The sequence below is a fragment of the Phodopus roborovskii genome, unplaced genomic scaffold (assembly GCF_943737965.1).
Source record: "Phodopus roborovskii unplaced genomic scaffold, PHOROB, whole genome shotgun sequence".
In the NCBI taxonomy this organism is placed as follows: Eukaryota; Metazoa; Chordata; class Mammalia; order Rodentia; family Cricetidae; genus Phodopus; species Phodopus roborovskii.
Genome location: NW_026126549.1, coordinates 24,562,832 through 24,579,805, shown reverse-complemented (window position 1 = coordinate 24,579,805; position 16,974 = coordinate 24,562,832). Strand labels below are relative to the sequence as shown.

The window sequence follows — 16,974 nt, the reverse complement described above, 5'->3', positions numbered from 1 at the left end:
CTACCATCTTGTCTCTGAGGCCTACTTGGAGCTCATCTACCTGTCCTCCATTGACTGTAGGGAAGGAAGGTAAGGTTTTCTACTCTTTTAGTTTGGACTAAGTCAGTGTTAGGGCCTCACCCTTCGCTAATTCTTTAGTGTCAGCAGGCCTGCAACCTCAAGAAACACACCTGAGCTCAAGCCGTCCTTGCTCCTTGCCCTCCAGTCTGCTCTCAGGCCCCTCCCTGCCTCATTCCTGGAAGCCACTGCATGCCTGGCTCCCTCCAGTAGGAACTGGAGTCCTCATTCTTCCCAACATTCCAGTTTGTTTCTCCAGCTCAGTGTGTCTGTATCCCCAGCTCCATGTTCCCGCCCCCAACACTGTTCTTGACATGCTTCCCCCATGCTTCCCCTTTGTCTTACCTTCTCCCCTTTCCTAATACCCTGCTTTCCCTGGAGCCCCGTGGCACCTGGGCTGTGTTCAAGGGTCTCTTTGACGTTATAGTCTACAGCTGGACGGTCCATTTCCAGAACATCAAAATGCTGACATAAAGGACACACTCTTCCAAGCTTTTTGTTTGTTTGCTTGCTTGTTGGGGTGATTTTGTTTTGGGGGTATTTTTGTTGTTGTTTTGATTTGTTTTGGGGATTTTGTTTGTTGTTTTATTTTGGTTTGGTTTGGGGAATTTAAGGGGAGTAGAGGGGATTTCTCAAAGGAGGGTTTCTCTGTGTGGCCTTGGCTGTCCTGGAACTCTCTCTGTAGACTAGGCTGGCTTTTAATTCACAGAGATCTGCCTGCCTCTGCCTCCTGAGTGCTGGGACTAAAGTTGTGTGCCACCACCTCCAGAAAATCCTATTTCCTGATGTTGCTGTGAGTTATACAAGATTTCCCAAGGACCAGAGCCTCTTCTCTGAACTGTCTATGATAAAGCCAAGATCAATGAATGTCATGCAAAGCCCTTGGAGGGGGCAACAGGTGTGCCCCAGTAGTGCAATTGGATTCTTGGTCCTTTATCTCAGGAAGGGAGGACTGGACTCAGGCTAGAAGAAAAGTCCCCTTCGTGATTTAGCTTTACAACACACCACAGCACAGTAACAAATCCAGCAACCTGGTTCTGTCTGCACTTATCTTGGAAGAGACAAGTCAGAGAGGCCACATCCATCCTAGTCAGACTGATGCCTTTACAGGAAGGCAAGGGGACAACATACCGTAGTCTTGAGAGTGTTTGTAGGGTGGTCTGAATGCATGAACATGCTCAGGAAGAGGCCCACAAGGAATGGGCCACACCGGCAGTAGGGCTTGGTGTAATACTCTGAGAAATACAGCACAGATTCCTTTTCACTGGAAGGAAACAAACAAGGAAGCAAGGCAGACACTCAGTTTTGAGCTGGAGGAGGAAGAGGGACTGTCCTCTGGGCGATCCCCATATCTAGAGCTAGATTCCCAATAACGATCTACACACAGTGACCGCCGAGGCCTTAGACTCTAGGCCCTTGGGTCACAGCTGGCTTGCTTAAATTCTAAATTTCCTTGGGCTCTGTACCTAGATCTCAAGGACGTATAGTGACTTCATCTGCTTTAAACACTCCTCTTTCGAGGTGGCCTCTAGGAATGAATCTAGTACCCAGAAGAATCTGGGAAAGAAGGGGAGTTCCAAACCAGCGGGAGACATTTGAGAGCTGGTGCATGGTGGTGAGCACTTTCAATCCCAGCACTTGGGAAGCAGAGGCAGACAGGTCTTTGTGAGTTCTGGGCCAGCCTGATCTACATAGCTAGTTCCAGGCAGCTAGGGCTGTATAGAGAGACCCTGTCTCAGTAAATAAATAAATAAATGACCGAAACCATGCTATTCAATGCTTGTGGTTGTCAAGCTATGTCCCCAATGCCAGCAGCAGCAGATCTGAGAGCCTATTAGGAAACCAGACTGATGCCTCCTCCCCCAGGAATACTGACTAGGAAGAAGCTGGCAGTGGTCATGCGTGGTAACACACCCTCCAAGTCATCTCATTGTCCCAAGCTTGAAAAGTCTTGCCCACAGTGTTTGTCACAAATGGAGATGGGACCCAGGGCTGAGGATTATCAAAGTTCCCTGGCACTCCAAAGTACTGACAAGCTTGAGACCTCTTACTGGGAAGTTTTCACCCTTTCCCAAGGAGGTTGGAAGATGCATTTAGCTGAGGTCCCCTCGATGCCCACACACATGTTAATCAGAGGTGGGGAAGTTGTTGCAAGATCTATGGATAGCTCTTCAGCTCTGACCAGGAGCTCTTATAAACGCCATCTCCCGGTGCTAGCACTGGGAAGTCTAGCCAATTGGTCCAAGTTAGGGTGGAAGCCTCTATTGTGTACTTCTAAAGGTGCAGTGGTGGTGCACACTTCTAGTCCCAGCACTAATCCCAGACGGAGGCAAGAGGACTATGAGTTCAAGGCCAGCCCGCACTGCTCCGTGCACTTGAGGGCAGCCTGAGTTACAGAGTGAGACTCTTGTCTAAAAAGAAACATAATCAGAATAGAAAACCAAAATATCCCAACAAATAACACTCCCCAAGTGATTCTAATGAGCCCCTAGGGGTAAGAACCATGGGGCTAGGCATAAGTAAGCTGCCTCCTCTGCCAACCAGGACACCCACAAAAGCAGATGACACAACATGGAAAGGAGATCATGCTCTCGTAGCCAGGAGGCTGGCAGTGGAATTACTTGCAAATGGGAATCAGTTCTCTCCTTCTACCATGTGGATCCCGGGATTGAATTTAGGTCCTCAGGCATACAGCACCTTTACTGTCTGAGCCATGCCATGTTCTTTGGTGGTGGCAGTTGGGTTTGTTGTTTGTTTGTTTAAGACATGGTCTCTTATTGGCCTAGAAATCACCAAGTAGGTTAGGCTTGCTGGCCAGCAAGCCCCGATCTACCTGTCTCCATCTCACAGCATTGGGATTACAAGCATGCATTATGATGCTCTGAGTGTGTGTGTGTGTGTGTGTGTGTGTGTGTGTGTGTGTGTGTATTAGAGCACGCACACAGGTCCCCATGCTTGCTTGTGAGCACTGACTGAGCTATCTTCCCAGCCCCACTAGGCTGGTGGTTTACTGGGAAGTCAGGAAGGGCTGCTTCGGAAAATGTGACATTTGCACGAATTATCTGAAAAGTGTTGGGAGCAACCCTGACAGATCTCAGGTGCTAATGGAAGATCATTCTAGACTGGGAGAAGAGCAGAGCATAGGCTTGGAAGACCAGTGTGGTTGATCTGAAGTCAGCAAATAAAAGGTTACAGCCAGGTGGCTTTTGGAAGAATTTGAGCGACCGCCTGGCTCACCTGATTATTACTTGTGCAGTTCTGACTGCTGAATTGGGAAGACTCCCTCCTTTCTAACACACCGGGTTATATGGCAGGATCATAAGTAGCTTGTTGTGGAGGCAAAAGTGCTTAGGGAGTTAGAACCCAAGTTCAAATAACACCTATGCCACCCCTTAGGTGCTGCATGACCTTGAAGAGGTAACGGCGACTTCATTTTGGCTTCAGTTTCTCCATCCAGCAAGGTGTCTGTTACACTATGGGAGAACCCCATTTCAGCCACATGGGGGCACTCCTGTTCTCTGAGAAGCATTTCCTTGAGCAGAATGCATTTTTAGTGTACACACACACACACACACACACACACACACACACACACACACACACCATGCACACCTTTCATCCAGATAGTTGTGGAACCCAATTTTTCCATAAGTTGATGGGTGCAGGACCAACAGCCTGATGATTCTGCAGACTTCCCTGGGATAACCCAGCCCTGGTGTGGCCAGGCAAGGGACTGAGAGGACCACGCTGGACCCGTGTTACCTGGCTGCTGATGGAGATGCCACGGGAAGTTTATAAGCCAATGTGAGCAGAGCAGTGAGAGTGAAAGATGTCAGGAACAGCAGGGCCCCGAGCAGGACAAGGACACGTTTATTTCTGTAGATGAGAGAGCACAGAGCTACTGTCAGTTGCCTTCACTGTAACATGAAAGAGGTGCTACAATCCCAGGAGCCCTGGAGCCTTCCTTTCAAGGGAGGAAAGGGGACTTCAACTGAGCAGGGAAAGCTGGGTGGGCTGGAAGTTCCTGAACTGCCTGATCGTGACCACTGACCAGCAGTGAGGCCGTGGACAGGACCTTGAACTTGGGTTTCTCTTCTAGACAGGGATAGTAATACCACCCTTGCCTGCCCTGCCCAGTAGCTTATACTGTGGCTCAAAAGGAGCCACAGTTTCTTGGGAACATTGGGAATGTTGCTTGTCATCTATAGATGTCATCTATAGAACACTATATGGACATAAGTGATGGTTGACATAGGAGAGAAGTAAGTTGTTCAAGGCAGGATGGGACACAGACACCTGCTCCAGGGGAGGGGATGGAGAATAGAGCAGGGATGGGAACCCAACTTTCCATGCACAAATGTTTGGATGTGGGAGGACCCCTGTGGGAGCAGGGAAGGCAAGCAGGAAGGCAGGGAGAGCCAAAACATGCCAAGCTGTGGGGGAGGCCAACCACTCAGTTCTTCCAGAATGTTCTATAACTTTATGTAATGTGCCTCAGAACTGTCTGAGAGGATGCAGGAAAAAAAATGCATTTCCCGATATCTTCTGTTCCATACCTGGCTACACACATTAACTCCTGTACACTCAGGGGTTGTGCACAAAGGAGTCCCAGCTGTCATACTGCAGGATTCTGCGGCAAGGAAAACGTCTGAGAACACCAGCTCTAAGTGAGGCACTGTCTGGTTACTCAGGACAGAACGGGGCAGGTGGGGACTGTGAGGATCTTCTATGGCACAGAAATGTGGAACACTCATGTCTCCATTTTTTAAAAGTAGTTTCCCCATTGTGATTCAAGAGCTGCAAGACACTCATGCCCTTTGACCCATTAATTCCCCTCAGGATATGCATTCTGAAGAAATGCTGGAGTTGGAGACAAATGGTTGTCATGGAAATATTCATGGGAAGTTATTTATGAAAGCATAAAATTGGAAACAATCCAAGTAAATAACAATGGGCGAAGGTACAACAAGTAAATTATACTTCATTCAGGAAATTGAATGTTAGGCAGACATTTCAGTTATGTTTACAATCAGTAAGATAATACAGTAAAACTATTTTTAAAAGCTGTGGAGTAGCATGCTGTCATCTTTTATTAAAAACTGGACTGGAAAAATAATCAGAAAGACAGCATCAGGGACTTAACACTGAACCTAGTTTGCCATGAGTGATGGACCGGGGTGGATTTTTCCCTTTCTCTTAATCCTAATGTTTCCTAAATTGAACACATATTTTAACAAGAAAGAATAATAAATTTCTTTTTTAAAGTGGCATACTATAAATCTCCCCGTGAATTATTGAGGCTATAAAGTGTTTCCAAAACTAACACAATTAAGGTGATAGATACGGCTGTGGGACACAGGTACATTGATACATTGCTAAGGGCACTGTAAATTACTTCCCTCTTTCCGGGGAATAATTTCCCAGTATGTAACAAACACTTAGGAATCATTGCCACCCTTTGACCTGGTAATTCCACATAGAAATATCTCCCCGTGGAAATAGCTACAGGGAAAAGTAGAGTGTTCCAAGGCAGTCATCACAGTGCCATTTACAATCGTGAAAAATTGGGCACCATCCAGATACGCAACCATAAAGATGGAATGTAAATCCTGAAACGCGGGCTGTGTCAGTTTGTGGATATGTTTATGTGAACAGCTGGGATGGAAAATGCTAAGCACTGGCTACCACACACTCTGGCGATAAATCTGGGGAAACACATGATCTACGCACAACTAGAAGAGGGCGTGACAACTAGAAGAGGGCGTGGAAGGAGGGCAGTGGGGGGAGTGGTGTGCCTCCCTTTCTGGAAGGTTGGTCTTCTTAAAAAGCTGCCTTCTACCAAGCTGGAACATCTCTGAGAGGTCCAGGCCAAAGGACACATGGGAGTGGGGTGGGGGTAGGGGGGAATCTCAGACCCACTTTCCGTGGACGAAGAAGATCAACGGTGTCACGAGGTGGAACTGGAAGTCGCTGGCGAGGTACCAAGTCCAGCCGTTGCACTGGGGGAAAAGGAGAAGTGAGTGTGGCTCCGCCCTTCCAGGTAGCAGGGCTGGAGGGCTGGTGAGCATCTGCTGTTTGGTCTATGGGGGAGAGTTGAGCAGGCTGGTGGGGCGGCTTCCATGGGAAGAAGAACTAGGCAGCCTCCATCTGTCCTCAGATGGGTTTTTGAACCAAGCCTGATGACAGATCTCGTGGACATTCAGACACATTTCTCTCTTGGTTCTAAAAACCAATATAGCTTGTCTCCTAGGACAGCCATGGGAACTGACTGGAGTCATGATTCAGGAATGCAGGAGGTGGCTGTCCCTATGGTGTGACTGGAATTCCAAGAAGCCAATGAGGCTCTCTCCCTTGCCTGGTTCTCACTCCCAGCTCAAGGTGGAGAAATTGTGTGCTTTTGAAAGCAAACATTTGGCTTGCAAACAGCGTTCCCACTAGAACTAACATGGCTGCCTGGCCAAAGCCACAGCGGCACACCCACTCTCCATGCTTGCAGTAGATGAAGCTGGCCATTGTCAACATAAAGAAATTCCTAAGGATGATTTTCCTGTCACGATGGGTCCCAGGGCCCAAAGGAGCCCAAACTCCCTCAACATAGAGGGAAACATTGTCACATTTAAAAGGATATCTTGGCCTTGGGGAAATTATGAGTGCTCAGGCTAGAGGGCCATGGCTTCCAAAAATCTAAGGTAGGCTTCTGCTCAAAGAGGCAACTGTTCCTGTCCTTGCCCTTGATTTCTACAATGGCCCAAGCTAGTCCGTGTCTAGGGAAATGGCTCCACCTGTCTCCTGGGAGCCTATCACAGACATGCCCTCACTCGCAAGAGGACGTCATGGAGGATTCCTCGTCAATGCTGCTGGGCTTGGCCATCTCATAAACGAATGGTTATGGGCAAGAGTTAAGGACCTGCCATTCAGCTCATAGGAAGAATTAAGGACATGACAGTTATAGCTACCTCGCTTTCTTTCACACATTATTGTCCTGTTAGATTTGTATTGTTGTTTTGTCAACTTGACACAAGCCAGCATCTTCTGGGAGGGAGGAACTTAAACTGAGAAAATGTCTACATTATATTGGCCTTTAGGCAAGACTGTGGGAATGTTTTTTTTTAAAGATTTATTTACTTTATGTATCTGAGTACTCTATCCACATGTACACCTACATGGTACAAGATAGCATCAAATGCCATTATAGATGGTTGGGAGCCATTCATGTGGTTGCTGGGAATTGAACTCAGTACCTCTGGAAGAGCAGATAATGCTCTTTAAAAAAAAAAAAAAACAAAAAAAACAAAAAACTTTTTTAATTAATTTTTTTTATTACACATGCAGTGGTCTACCTGCACATATGCCTACATGCCAGAAGAGGGCATAGGACCTGATTATATATGTATATATGGTTGTGAGCCCCCATATGGTTGCTGGGAATTGAACTCAGGACCTCTGAAAGAGCAGCCAGTGTTCTTAACCTCTGAGCCATCTCTTCCATCCCAGTCAATGCTCTTAACCACTGAGCCATCTCTGCAGCCTGGGAAACATTTTTCTTGATTCATAACTGCTGTGGGAGGGCCCAGTCTCACTGTGGGTGGTGTCAGCCTTAGGCAGGTGGTCCTGGGTTACATAAGAAAACAGACTGAGAAAGAAATGATGAGCAACCAAGCCTCCATGGTCTCTGCTTTGGCTTCTGCCTGGAGATCCTGCACTGCCTTCTCTCAGGGATGGACAGGATGTCTAAGCCAAATAAACCCTTTCCTTCCAGGTTGTTTTCAGTCCTGATGTTTTAACAAAACAATAGAAAGCAAACTGGGACAATGATGAAGATTTGGATTATGTAGGCATAGACCTGGTGGCTCCAAACCAGCTCTGTCCAGATTGGCTTGAAATTGTTTAGAGTTCACCAAGGTGGGGTGTGGGTGGGGCATTGCTGTGATGTTTCACCCCAGCTTAGGTGCCCTGTGTGAAGGCAAAGAAACCGTCTTTCTGGTGTGGTGACCTGGACTGGTTCAAGAGCGTTGGTGGAGAGGGGAGCTGTCCTGAGACCCAGACAGTCCACCCAGACTGCACCCCTTTCTTGCTTTATAACAAGGACCCCTCCATCAAGTGTTGCCATGCTCCCAAAACTCATGGAGATGGGGCTTAGGTTGGCCCTTGGGAAACTGGCCAGACCATGTGACTCAGACATCCTGTGTCCACCGATATGCCCTTGCAAATCGGCTCTTGGGAACTCACGGCATTCTGAACAGATATGAAGTTATTCAGCAACAGCAGATTCGTCCACCAGACTTGCCGGCAGTTATCCCAGTGGAACTGTGGAACTTCCCAGACAGGTCCCCAGGGGACAAAAGAGAAGAGTCCCACCAGCAAGCACACCGAGTACAGGTGAAGAAGCTGCAACCTGGAGGAGAGATATGGGAGAGAAGATGACATCAAGAGAGTGCCATGCCCTCACCTCCATGGACACACATACTGTGAAAGGCATTTATGTCGCCACTGAAATAGACTCCTAAAACTCGAGATAATCCTGTCAGGTAGCTCTAAACCCCATCTCAAATTATAGCCCAGAGAAGTCAGGGTGACTCCATAAGATGGGTACCAGTTCATGTTCTTCCCATGTGCCCCGTGACACAGAAACTTCTTTCCTCCCTCCTTTCCTCCTCTTCCTTTCTTCCTTCTTTGCTGTACACGTTTCATCCTTCCATGCAGGATTTCACACAGCTACAGACTGATGATTAATACACAGGGTCCAGGATTAGGTGAGTGGATCAGTTGGTCGACTCTTTTTCTAGCATGCACTAAGCCCTGGGGTTTGATCCCCTGGCACGACATAAACTGGATATGTCATGTTAGTACAATACTGTGATCCCACAACTCAGTAAATGGTAGCAGGACCACAAGTTCAAGACCACTGAGAGAGAGAGGCCAGTCTGGACTACCTGAGATCCTGTCCCAAATAAAGAAATAAGGAAAAGTAAGAAATATATATATATATATATATATATATATATATATATATATACTGTCTTAGTTAGGTTTCTGTTGTTGTGAAGAGGCATGACAGCTCTTATAAAGGAAAACATTTCATTGGTGTGGCAGATTACAGTGCCAGAGGATCAGTTCATTATCATCATGGCAGGGAGCATGGTGGCATGCAGGCAGCTGTGGTGCTGGCTACATCTTGATATGAAAGCCACAGGAAGTTGACTGAAATAATGGGGTTACACACCTCCTCCAATAAGGCCATACCCATGCCAACAAAGCCACACCTCCTAAAAGTGCTACTCCCTATGAACCAATCATGTTCACATACACAGTCTAGATCACTAGGGTGCAAAACAAATAGAATAAGTCAATCTGCTACTCATTGGGCATTTCCCACTTTTAAAAAATAAAAACTAAATACAAAGAACCTTAATATTGTTCCTTTAGCCTGATGCACTCAAAATATGATCATTTAATGACTATTACCCAATGTGGAATATATTAACAACCTAAGGTTCTTCTTTGTCTACATCTTCAGGGACCAGCATGCACTTTATGTGCACAGTATCTCTCAGCTGACCACTCTCTGCTGACTGCAGATTAGATGACATGTATGGGAAGTTGGAAGAGAAGGCATGGTTGGAAGGGATGCAAAGTTGTGGCATGGGGCTGGGGCTAAAGTCAGAGCCCTTGCTGGTTGGGTTGGCTGGATTTTGCAGATAGTCTCTTTTTTTATATATTCCAGGATGGCCTCAAACTCCTGATCCTCCTGCCTCTGCCTTCCTTGTACTGTGATTTCAGGCATGCATCACCATGCCCCACAGAAGCCCTCTTTTGTAGTGTTTAATTTTTCCTGTGTGTGAGGCATGCATGTGTGTATATGTATGTTTTTGCATGTGTGTGAGCACTTGGGAGTCAGGGTTGGTGTGCACTTGTATGACTGGACATGCAGAGGCCCAAGATTATAGGAGAATTACCCTTTATCACTCTTCTACCTTATTCATTGAGACAACATATATCAGTTGACCCAGAGCTTACTGATGTGGTTAGTCTAGGCAGTCAGCTTGCTCCGAGAACACCCTTTCTCCATCTTCTTGGGCTAGAATTACAGATGGCTGCCATGCTTACCAGGCATTTTACTTGGGTCCCAAGGGAGTCGGTCACTTAGGTAACACTGACCATGTCCCCAGCCCCAGGAACCCTCTTTTAAGAGATATTTTAAGCTACACTGGCTCATTGGTAGAACAAGTACTTAGTATGGACAAAACACTGGACAAGATCTCAGCACTGAGTGAATAAATAAATAAAATATTTAGGGTGGTTTTCACTCAAGTAGGGCAAAGCGCATGGTCCCACAGCACCTCCACACATGTGGATGAGAGCCCAGGGCTGGGTGCCTTATGACAGAAGGAGCTGGCAGGTCTTCGGACAGCTCCACTTAAAGGTGCCCACCACCAGCCCAGCACGGTGGAGGACCAACCTGGGGGCGCGGACCTGTTGTCTTCCCTTCCCTGCAATGGCAGCATCCTCCATGCAGAGTGCCCAGAGAGCAGTCCAGGGCTAGGGCTAGAATTACTGACTGGTGTCACGGAGGAAAAGCAGGAAACCGTGTCCTACACCTGCTCACCGGCATTTGCTTTAGCGCCAGTCTCCCTGAGGCCTGCAGTCTGAGGTCCACCATGCTTGCCATCCGACTGAAGTCCCTGCGGCTGCTTTTGCAGACTCAGACTCCAACCTGCCTGGATTTCCTTCCTGCTGCGTGTCTCCTCCTCTCTGAAGGAGAATCAGTCCTTGCTCCTCTCAGAGGCAGGGATTAGGACACACGCTTTGGGAGGGCGCATGCTACCCCACCCACCCTGCCTCCAGCATCTCCACCCTTTGGGCAACCCCTCCAGAGGATGGTGTTAAAATGAAGCCTCCAAGCCAGTGGGGGGGGGGTGAGGTTGAGCCTCTGGGTGGGTGTGTGGCACACCTGAATTAGATGGTCTAGGGAACCAGACCAGAAAGGCGAGTTCTGTTTGCCTAAACCATTCACGTGTATAAAAGTCATTTCACTCTTGTCTCTCTCCTCCAATATGAAGAGGGGGATGATCGATACCTAAGATCCCCGGGGAGTCCTGAGAGGCAAATAAGGCAATGTCTCCAGTGCCACAGAATTACACCCCTGCTACATTTTTGCCCTGGTTACCAGGAGGGTGAGAGATCTCAGCCTGAGTCATGGACGTGTGAGAAGCCGACATGTGCATATCTGTTGGGTAGGATGCTAAACAGGAAAAAAGCATACATGTACCAACTCCATTTGCAGGGATTTGCCCCACAGACATGCTCACCCAAACCTGCCCATTCAGGCCTGCCTATCCCACCCTCCCCACCCCATCCTGCCTACCCAAATCTTCCCATCCAGACCTGCCACACTTGTCATCTTCTAACCTAAGAAAGCAAGAATCTTGGGAACTTCCTCCATATCTATCAATGGAGTCAACTTGAACACACAATGGTCCATTTAGACAATGTCCCCTTGGCCATATCAGTGGTGTGGGTCCTGCCAACAGAGAATATGCTGGTGCTGTGACATTAAATGAAAAAAGCCACAAGCAGAACAGGGTGGTGTCTACGTCAACTAAGCCACCTCCCCTGTCCCCTAGCTATGAACATTTAAATGTGGCTCCTAGTTAGAGAGATCATGCAGTGCCAAGACCCCAGGCATCTCCTCTATTTCCCACTCCACAATATCCGATCCTGTTTATGTCTAGAAGGTGGGAAAGTGAATGGATTTTCTTTTCTTTTTTCTTTTTTCCCAGACAGGGTCTCACTATGTAACCCTGGATGTCCTGAAACTCACTCTGCAAACCAGACTGCCCTCAAACTCACAGAGATCTGCCTGCCTCTGCCTCTGAATGCTGGGATTCAAGGTGTGCGCCACTACTCCCGGCTTGGGTTTTCTCATAAAGCAGAAGCTTCCAGCCCATCTCCTGACTTCCCACTCCTGCTCCATTCCGGTGCCCTTGCTGCCTGGAAGGCAGAGTGATGCTTGCAGATTGGACATCTGACACCATGCCTCCTCTGCTGGCACTCTCTGATGGATTCCGTCCTGGAATAACCTCAGAAGAACATGGAGAGAGCTTGTCTGCCCCTGGGTCTAGTCCTTCCTCTTCACCCTCTGTGACCTCACCGGCTGTCCTCCCCCTTCCCCGTAGAGCTTGGGGGCTCTTCAGCTTCCACAGCCACTCCAATCACACTCTGTCCTCTGGACGTTTGCACATCTGTTAACCCTGAATGGATTGCTCTTTGCTTATAGCATTTTCCTTGTGTGGAACATTCCTTTGTTTCTTTCAAGATCTTGGACAAAAGTCACATTCCCTGGCTCCCCTTCAGGACATTGGCTCACCTCACTCATGTCTCTAAACCCTCATTTTATGGCCCTCAGATCAATGATCTATTCTGTGTTTATTTGCATGCTATACATTAATGATAGGCTATTTATTTATCATGTATCTGTATTTACTAGAATGTAACCTCCCACTGGAAGGATTTTATTTTTGTTGGGTTATTAAATATTCAAGCATCAAAGCTTAGAACCATGCCTTATACACAGTGACCCATCAATGGTGAAGCCATCTTATCTCCTGTTTTGTTTTGTTTTTTCATAAGTAGCTCAGGTTGGTCTCAAATTCACTAAATAGTCAAGGCTAACCTTGAACTCTTGATCTCCCAACTTCCATCTCCCGAGTGTCCTACCATGCCCAGCACATCACCTGTCCTCTTAAAGAGATAAATCCTAAATGAATAGGAACAGTGAGTTCTGAGTTCATAAATGAGAACATCCCAATTGCCAATGACATGACTATCCTGTCCCTGCGGATCTTGGAAAGGGCAAGGCAAGAAAGCAGTTGGTACAACCCACCTCCATTTTTCAATAAAGTTTTGGCTCAAGTTGGAGTCATTCTCTTCCTCGATGACTCCAATCCCCACACTTCCAGGGCTGTCTGAACAATGCCACACCCTCTGCTCTGCCATGTAATTCAGGTTGGGAAATTCACTTGCCTGTGAGTTCCTCTGTCCCTGCTCCCACTGCCAGTGGCCAGATTGGGTTCCACACCTCATCTTGCCCACAAGTCATATCATCATCACCCGTTCCCACCCAGTGTTCCTTGTGCCCCCCAATGCTGGTGCTCTCTTCCAGAAATAAATAAATAAATAACTTATTCTTACTTTTCCCAAGTTGTTCTGTTCCCAAACAAGTTTTCCAGGTTAACCTACCACGCTTCTGGTCCCCCCCCCCACCACCACTACCACTAAGCTAAGCTGCTCTGAACTTCTGGCCTGTGTGTCAAGCTCACCACACCATTAAACCTCAGGCAGGACATATTACTTAATCAGAGCCTCATACCCAAAAGACTCGGAAATCCTGCACAAACCCCTGCACCAGCAGCAGGATGCACTGGCACAGCTCAGAAGAAACCACAAAACCACACTGAAAAGAAGCAGGGCTGCTCCGCCCCTAGCCCCTCCTCACTCTTAACATAAAAGAGCACAAAAAGGCTCGAGTAACAGCAGGAATAGCAGCGATGCTGTCCTCGTAGAGGGCTTCTGTCCATTACGAACTTTTCTAAGTTCTTTGTGCACATTTTCTCATCTCACAAGAGTCCCACAAAGTGACTCTAGTTTTACCACCACCAGCTCGATTTCCTGGTTTTCTTTTCCCACTCTCTCTCTCTTTTAAAAAGAGTCTCAAGTAGCCCAGGCTGACCTCAAGCTATCTATGTAGCCGAGGTTGACCTTAAACTTCCAGTCCTCTTGGCTCTTCTCCAGAGAGCTGGGACTACAGGCATAAATTGTCACACCTGATGTACGTGGTGCTTGAGACTGAACCCAGGTCTTCAAGCATTTGAAGCAAGTACTGTAGCAACTGAGCTACATCCCAGTCCCTCATTTCATTTTTATAGATAAGAAAACCTAAGTACAGAGAGGCCAACACTGTCGCATAGCTGGTGCACAGTTAAACCAGGACACAGGCCAGTAGTGGAATTACAGTATCTCTTCCTGCCCACTCCCTTTCCCCAGCCCTGAGGACCGTTTTAACTGTTTCATGACAGTGTGATGGTTAGTTTTAATATCAATTTGCTACAAATTAGAATCACTTGAGTAAGGGAGCTTCAACTCAAGAATTGTCCTGACTGCCTTAACTATGCCAGAAGATCCACCCCAGATGGGGGTGCACCGTCTGGTAGAAGTCCAGATACAAAGGACATGCCAGACAGAACGGTATTGGCCATCAGCCCACTTGGCCTTCCCTTTTGCTGCCAAGTTAACTCACCCTGTTGCAGCTGCTGCTGATTTCTTCACTGAGAGCAGAATCCAACATTTCCAGGTTTCCGTCACAGACTAAAGACCAGTGGCTCTCAGCACCAGTTTAGGGCTGCCTAGACACCAGTCGTGAACCAAGCATCTGCCTGGCTTCTCAGTCATGAGACAACTATCGTTACTATTTCATTAAAAGCTGGCTTAGTAAATTCTTTAGATATGTGACATGTGATATATACACATATATCATATATATACACACATATATGAACATTATATATACATCCTATTGGTCCTGTTTTCTAGGGAACCCTGACTATACAGTGTAATATAGCAAAATGACTTAGAGTAAGAAGCAAGGAGCTAGGTTCTGGTTCAGTCAACTCTGTCTGAGAAGGTATGAAAGGGAGGGGCTGGAAAGCAGGAGCTGAGGTATCCCTTCTGTTTAATTCCAGCTCTCTAGTTCCATCACAGCCATCACTATTCTGTCATCTAAACCAGCATCAACACAAACTGTTTCTTGTTGTGTTGTATTTATCATCACACTGGTACTCTGACTTCCAGGATCACTTGCAGCTACACCAATTCTCCTGAAGAATACAAATCCCATGGAGATGAATGGGCCATCTATGGAGCGCTACTTCCAGCCAGTTCAGAATGTGTTCACTGGTGGAAGGTACCAGTTCCTCATGACCTTTACCACCATGGAAGCTGAACTATTTTTAAGCCCGCCAAATCAAAGCACAGTTAGGAAAACAATTTCTTTCAAAAAAATCTTTCAAAACAAGGTTAAACATTGAGAAAACCTATTTCATAACAATAGTGAACTGAAAAATTACATAAATAAACCTACCTTATAAAACGCTTGAGAAAGTATCTGAGTATGACTGTAGGGGTTATTCCTGTGTTTGTATTCTGCTGCATCTTCAGAAATGACCTTGCACTTAGCCAACCACTGAGAGAGAGAAAAGAGTAGCCTCTGAAGTTACTTGGAGATAATATAGTTCATCGGTGAGTTATCTCAGTCGGACAGGCTAAGTGATGCTGCAGTGACAAGGTAACCCCACACCTTAATGTGGCAGTCTTTTGGTTCTTGATTTGTTTCATTCTACTTTGGTTCTGTCTTTCTCATACAATGTATTCATAGACTATTGGCCAAGACTCAGTGTCTTCTTCACTGTTGGCTACTGGGACAATGAGTGCTCACAAATGACCATGACCACAGCAATTAACAGCACAACAATTCAATGTTCTAGCCTAAAGTGACACATGAAAGTGGTTGGCATAAGGGCTCAAGGGTTCTAACATAAGACAATATGAGATATTACTTGTTGATTGGAACTAGTAATGTGATCCATCCATAGATCCAAGCATCTGGAGCAGGGAGTTTCAACCTGTGGGTTGTGACCCCTTTGTGTGTGTGTGGGGGAGTTCTGACCTGCCTGTTCATGGGGAACTCATATCAGATATCCTGTACATCATCAAATATTTACATTACAATTCATAACAGTAGCAACAAAAGAATTTTATGGTTGGGGGTGATCACAACATGAGGAACTGTGTTAAAGGGTCACAGCATTAAGAAGGTTGAGAAACACTGACCTAGAGGACAGAAGGTCAGGAATATTTGGCTAACAATATTGATAGCTGCATGGCGTGTATGCTCTCTCTCTATCTCTCTGTCTTTCTGTCTGTGTCTATGTCTCTGTGTCTTTATCTCTCTCTCTGATTGTGTGGTTCATGCATGTTAGTATGCAATGTACATGTCCCCAATGCTGCTCATGCAGAAGTCAGGAGAAAACATTAGTGTTTTCCTCTGTCACCACCCTCCTTATGGCCTTGAGAAGAGTCTCTTGCTGAACTAGAAGTTCACTATTTGGGGTAGACTGGCTGACTGGTGAGCTCCCAGAATCTGCCTTCTCTGCCCCTCAATGCTGGGGTTTCAGGCACATGCAGTCATGCCCAGATTTTTGATGTATGCTGGGGATTTGAACTCCAGTCCTCAGGCTTGCACGGTTAGCATTCTTCCACACAGAGCCATCGCTGCATTCCTATTGGTCTTTTAAAGAAATGTTGTGAAGGACTCCAATTGCCATGGCAACCACAACATTTTTCAAACTGATTTCCCTAATGAGATTGCCCCCCAGTTCTAAACCATACCCAACTTCTTCTAAATAAGCATGTGTTGAGAAAACAAGCAACCAGATGGATGTTTGAAGCCTACCAGGAGAAAGAGGAAACATTATTATCCCTGTTTTTCCAAACAGGGAAACTGAGACTCAGACTACTAATCAGGCTGCTCACGAGCACAGAAGTCCAGTTTTGTTTCTTTGCTTTTGAGACATGGTCTCACATCGCCCCCAGTGGCCTCAAACCCCTGATGTAGCTGAAGGTGACATTGGACTCTCAGTCCTCCTGCCTCCACCTCTCAAGTGCTCTGATAGCAGGAAGATCACGGAACTCTTAACTGGCACATTGTCATGGTGAGTTCACCAGCCAAGTATTCAGCTTTGAGTTGCAGCTTGGTGGTGAGCAGGCCTGTGAGTTCCTTGACCTTTTGGCGTTTAGCCCACTGATCCTTCTGGGAGTTCCTAGGAATAGCAAATGTGTTTCCTGTTGCACAGCAAGAATGCC

At 46.7% G+C, this 16,974-nt stretch overlaps 1 protein-coding gene across 1 annotated transcript in view; it reads right to left on the bottom strand.

The window, feature by feature from the left end:
- LOC127234201 (O-acyltransferase like protein) overlaps positions 1-16,974 on the bottom strand; it is a 46,965-nt gene that overhangs the window by 3,325 nt on the left and 26,666 nt on the right. The window contains exons 8-12 of the mRNA XM_051201039.1: positions 15,194-15,295; positions 8,287-8,452; positions 5,977-6,056; positions 3,820-3,933; positions 1,189-1,321 (exon numbers count right to left, since the gene is read on the bottom strand). Coding sequence (XP_051056996.1) covers positions 1,189-1,321; positions 3,820-3,933; positions 5,977-6,056; positions 8,287-8,452; positions 15,194-15,295 — 595 coding nt within the window. The remainder of the gene's footprint in view (positions 1-1,188; positions 1,322-3,819; positions 3,934-5,976; positions 6,057-8,286; positions 8,453-15,193; positions 15,296-16,974) is intronic.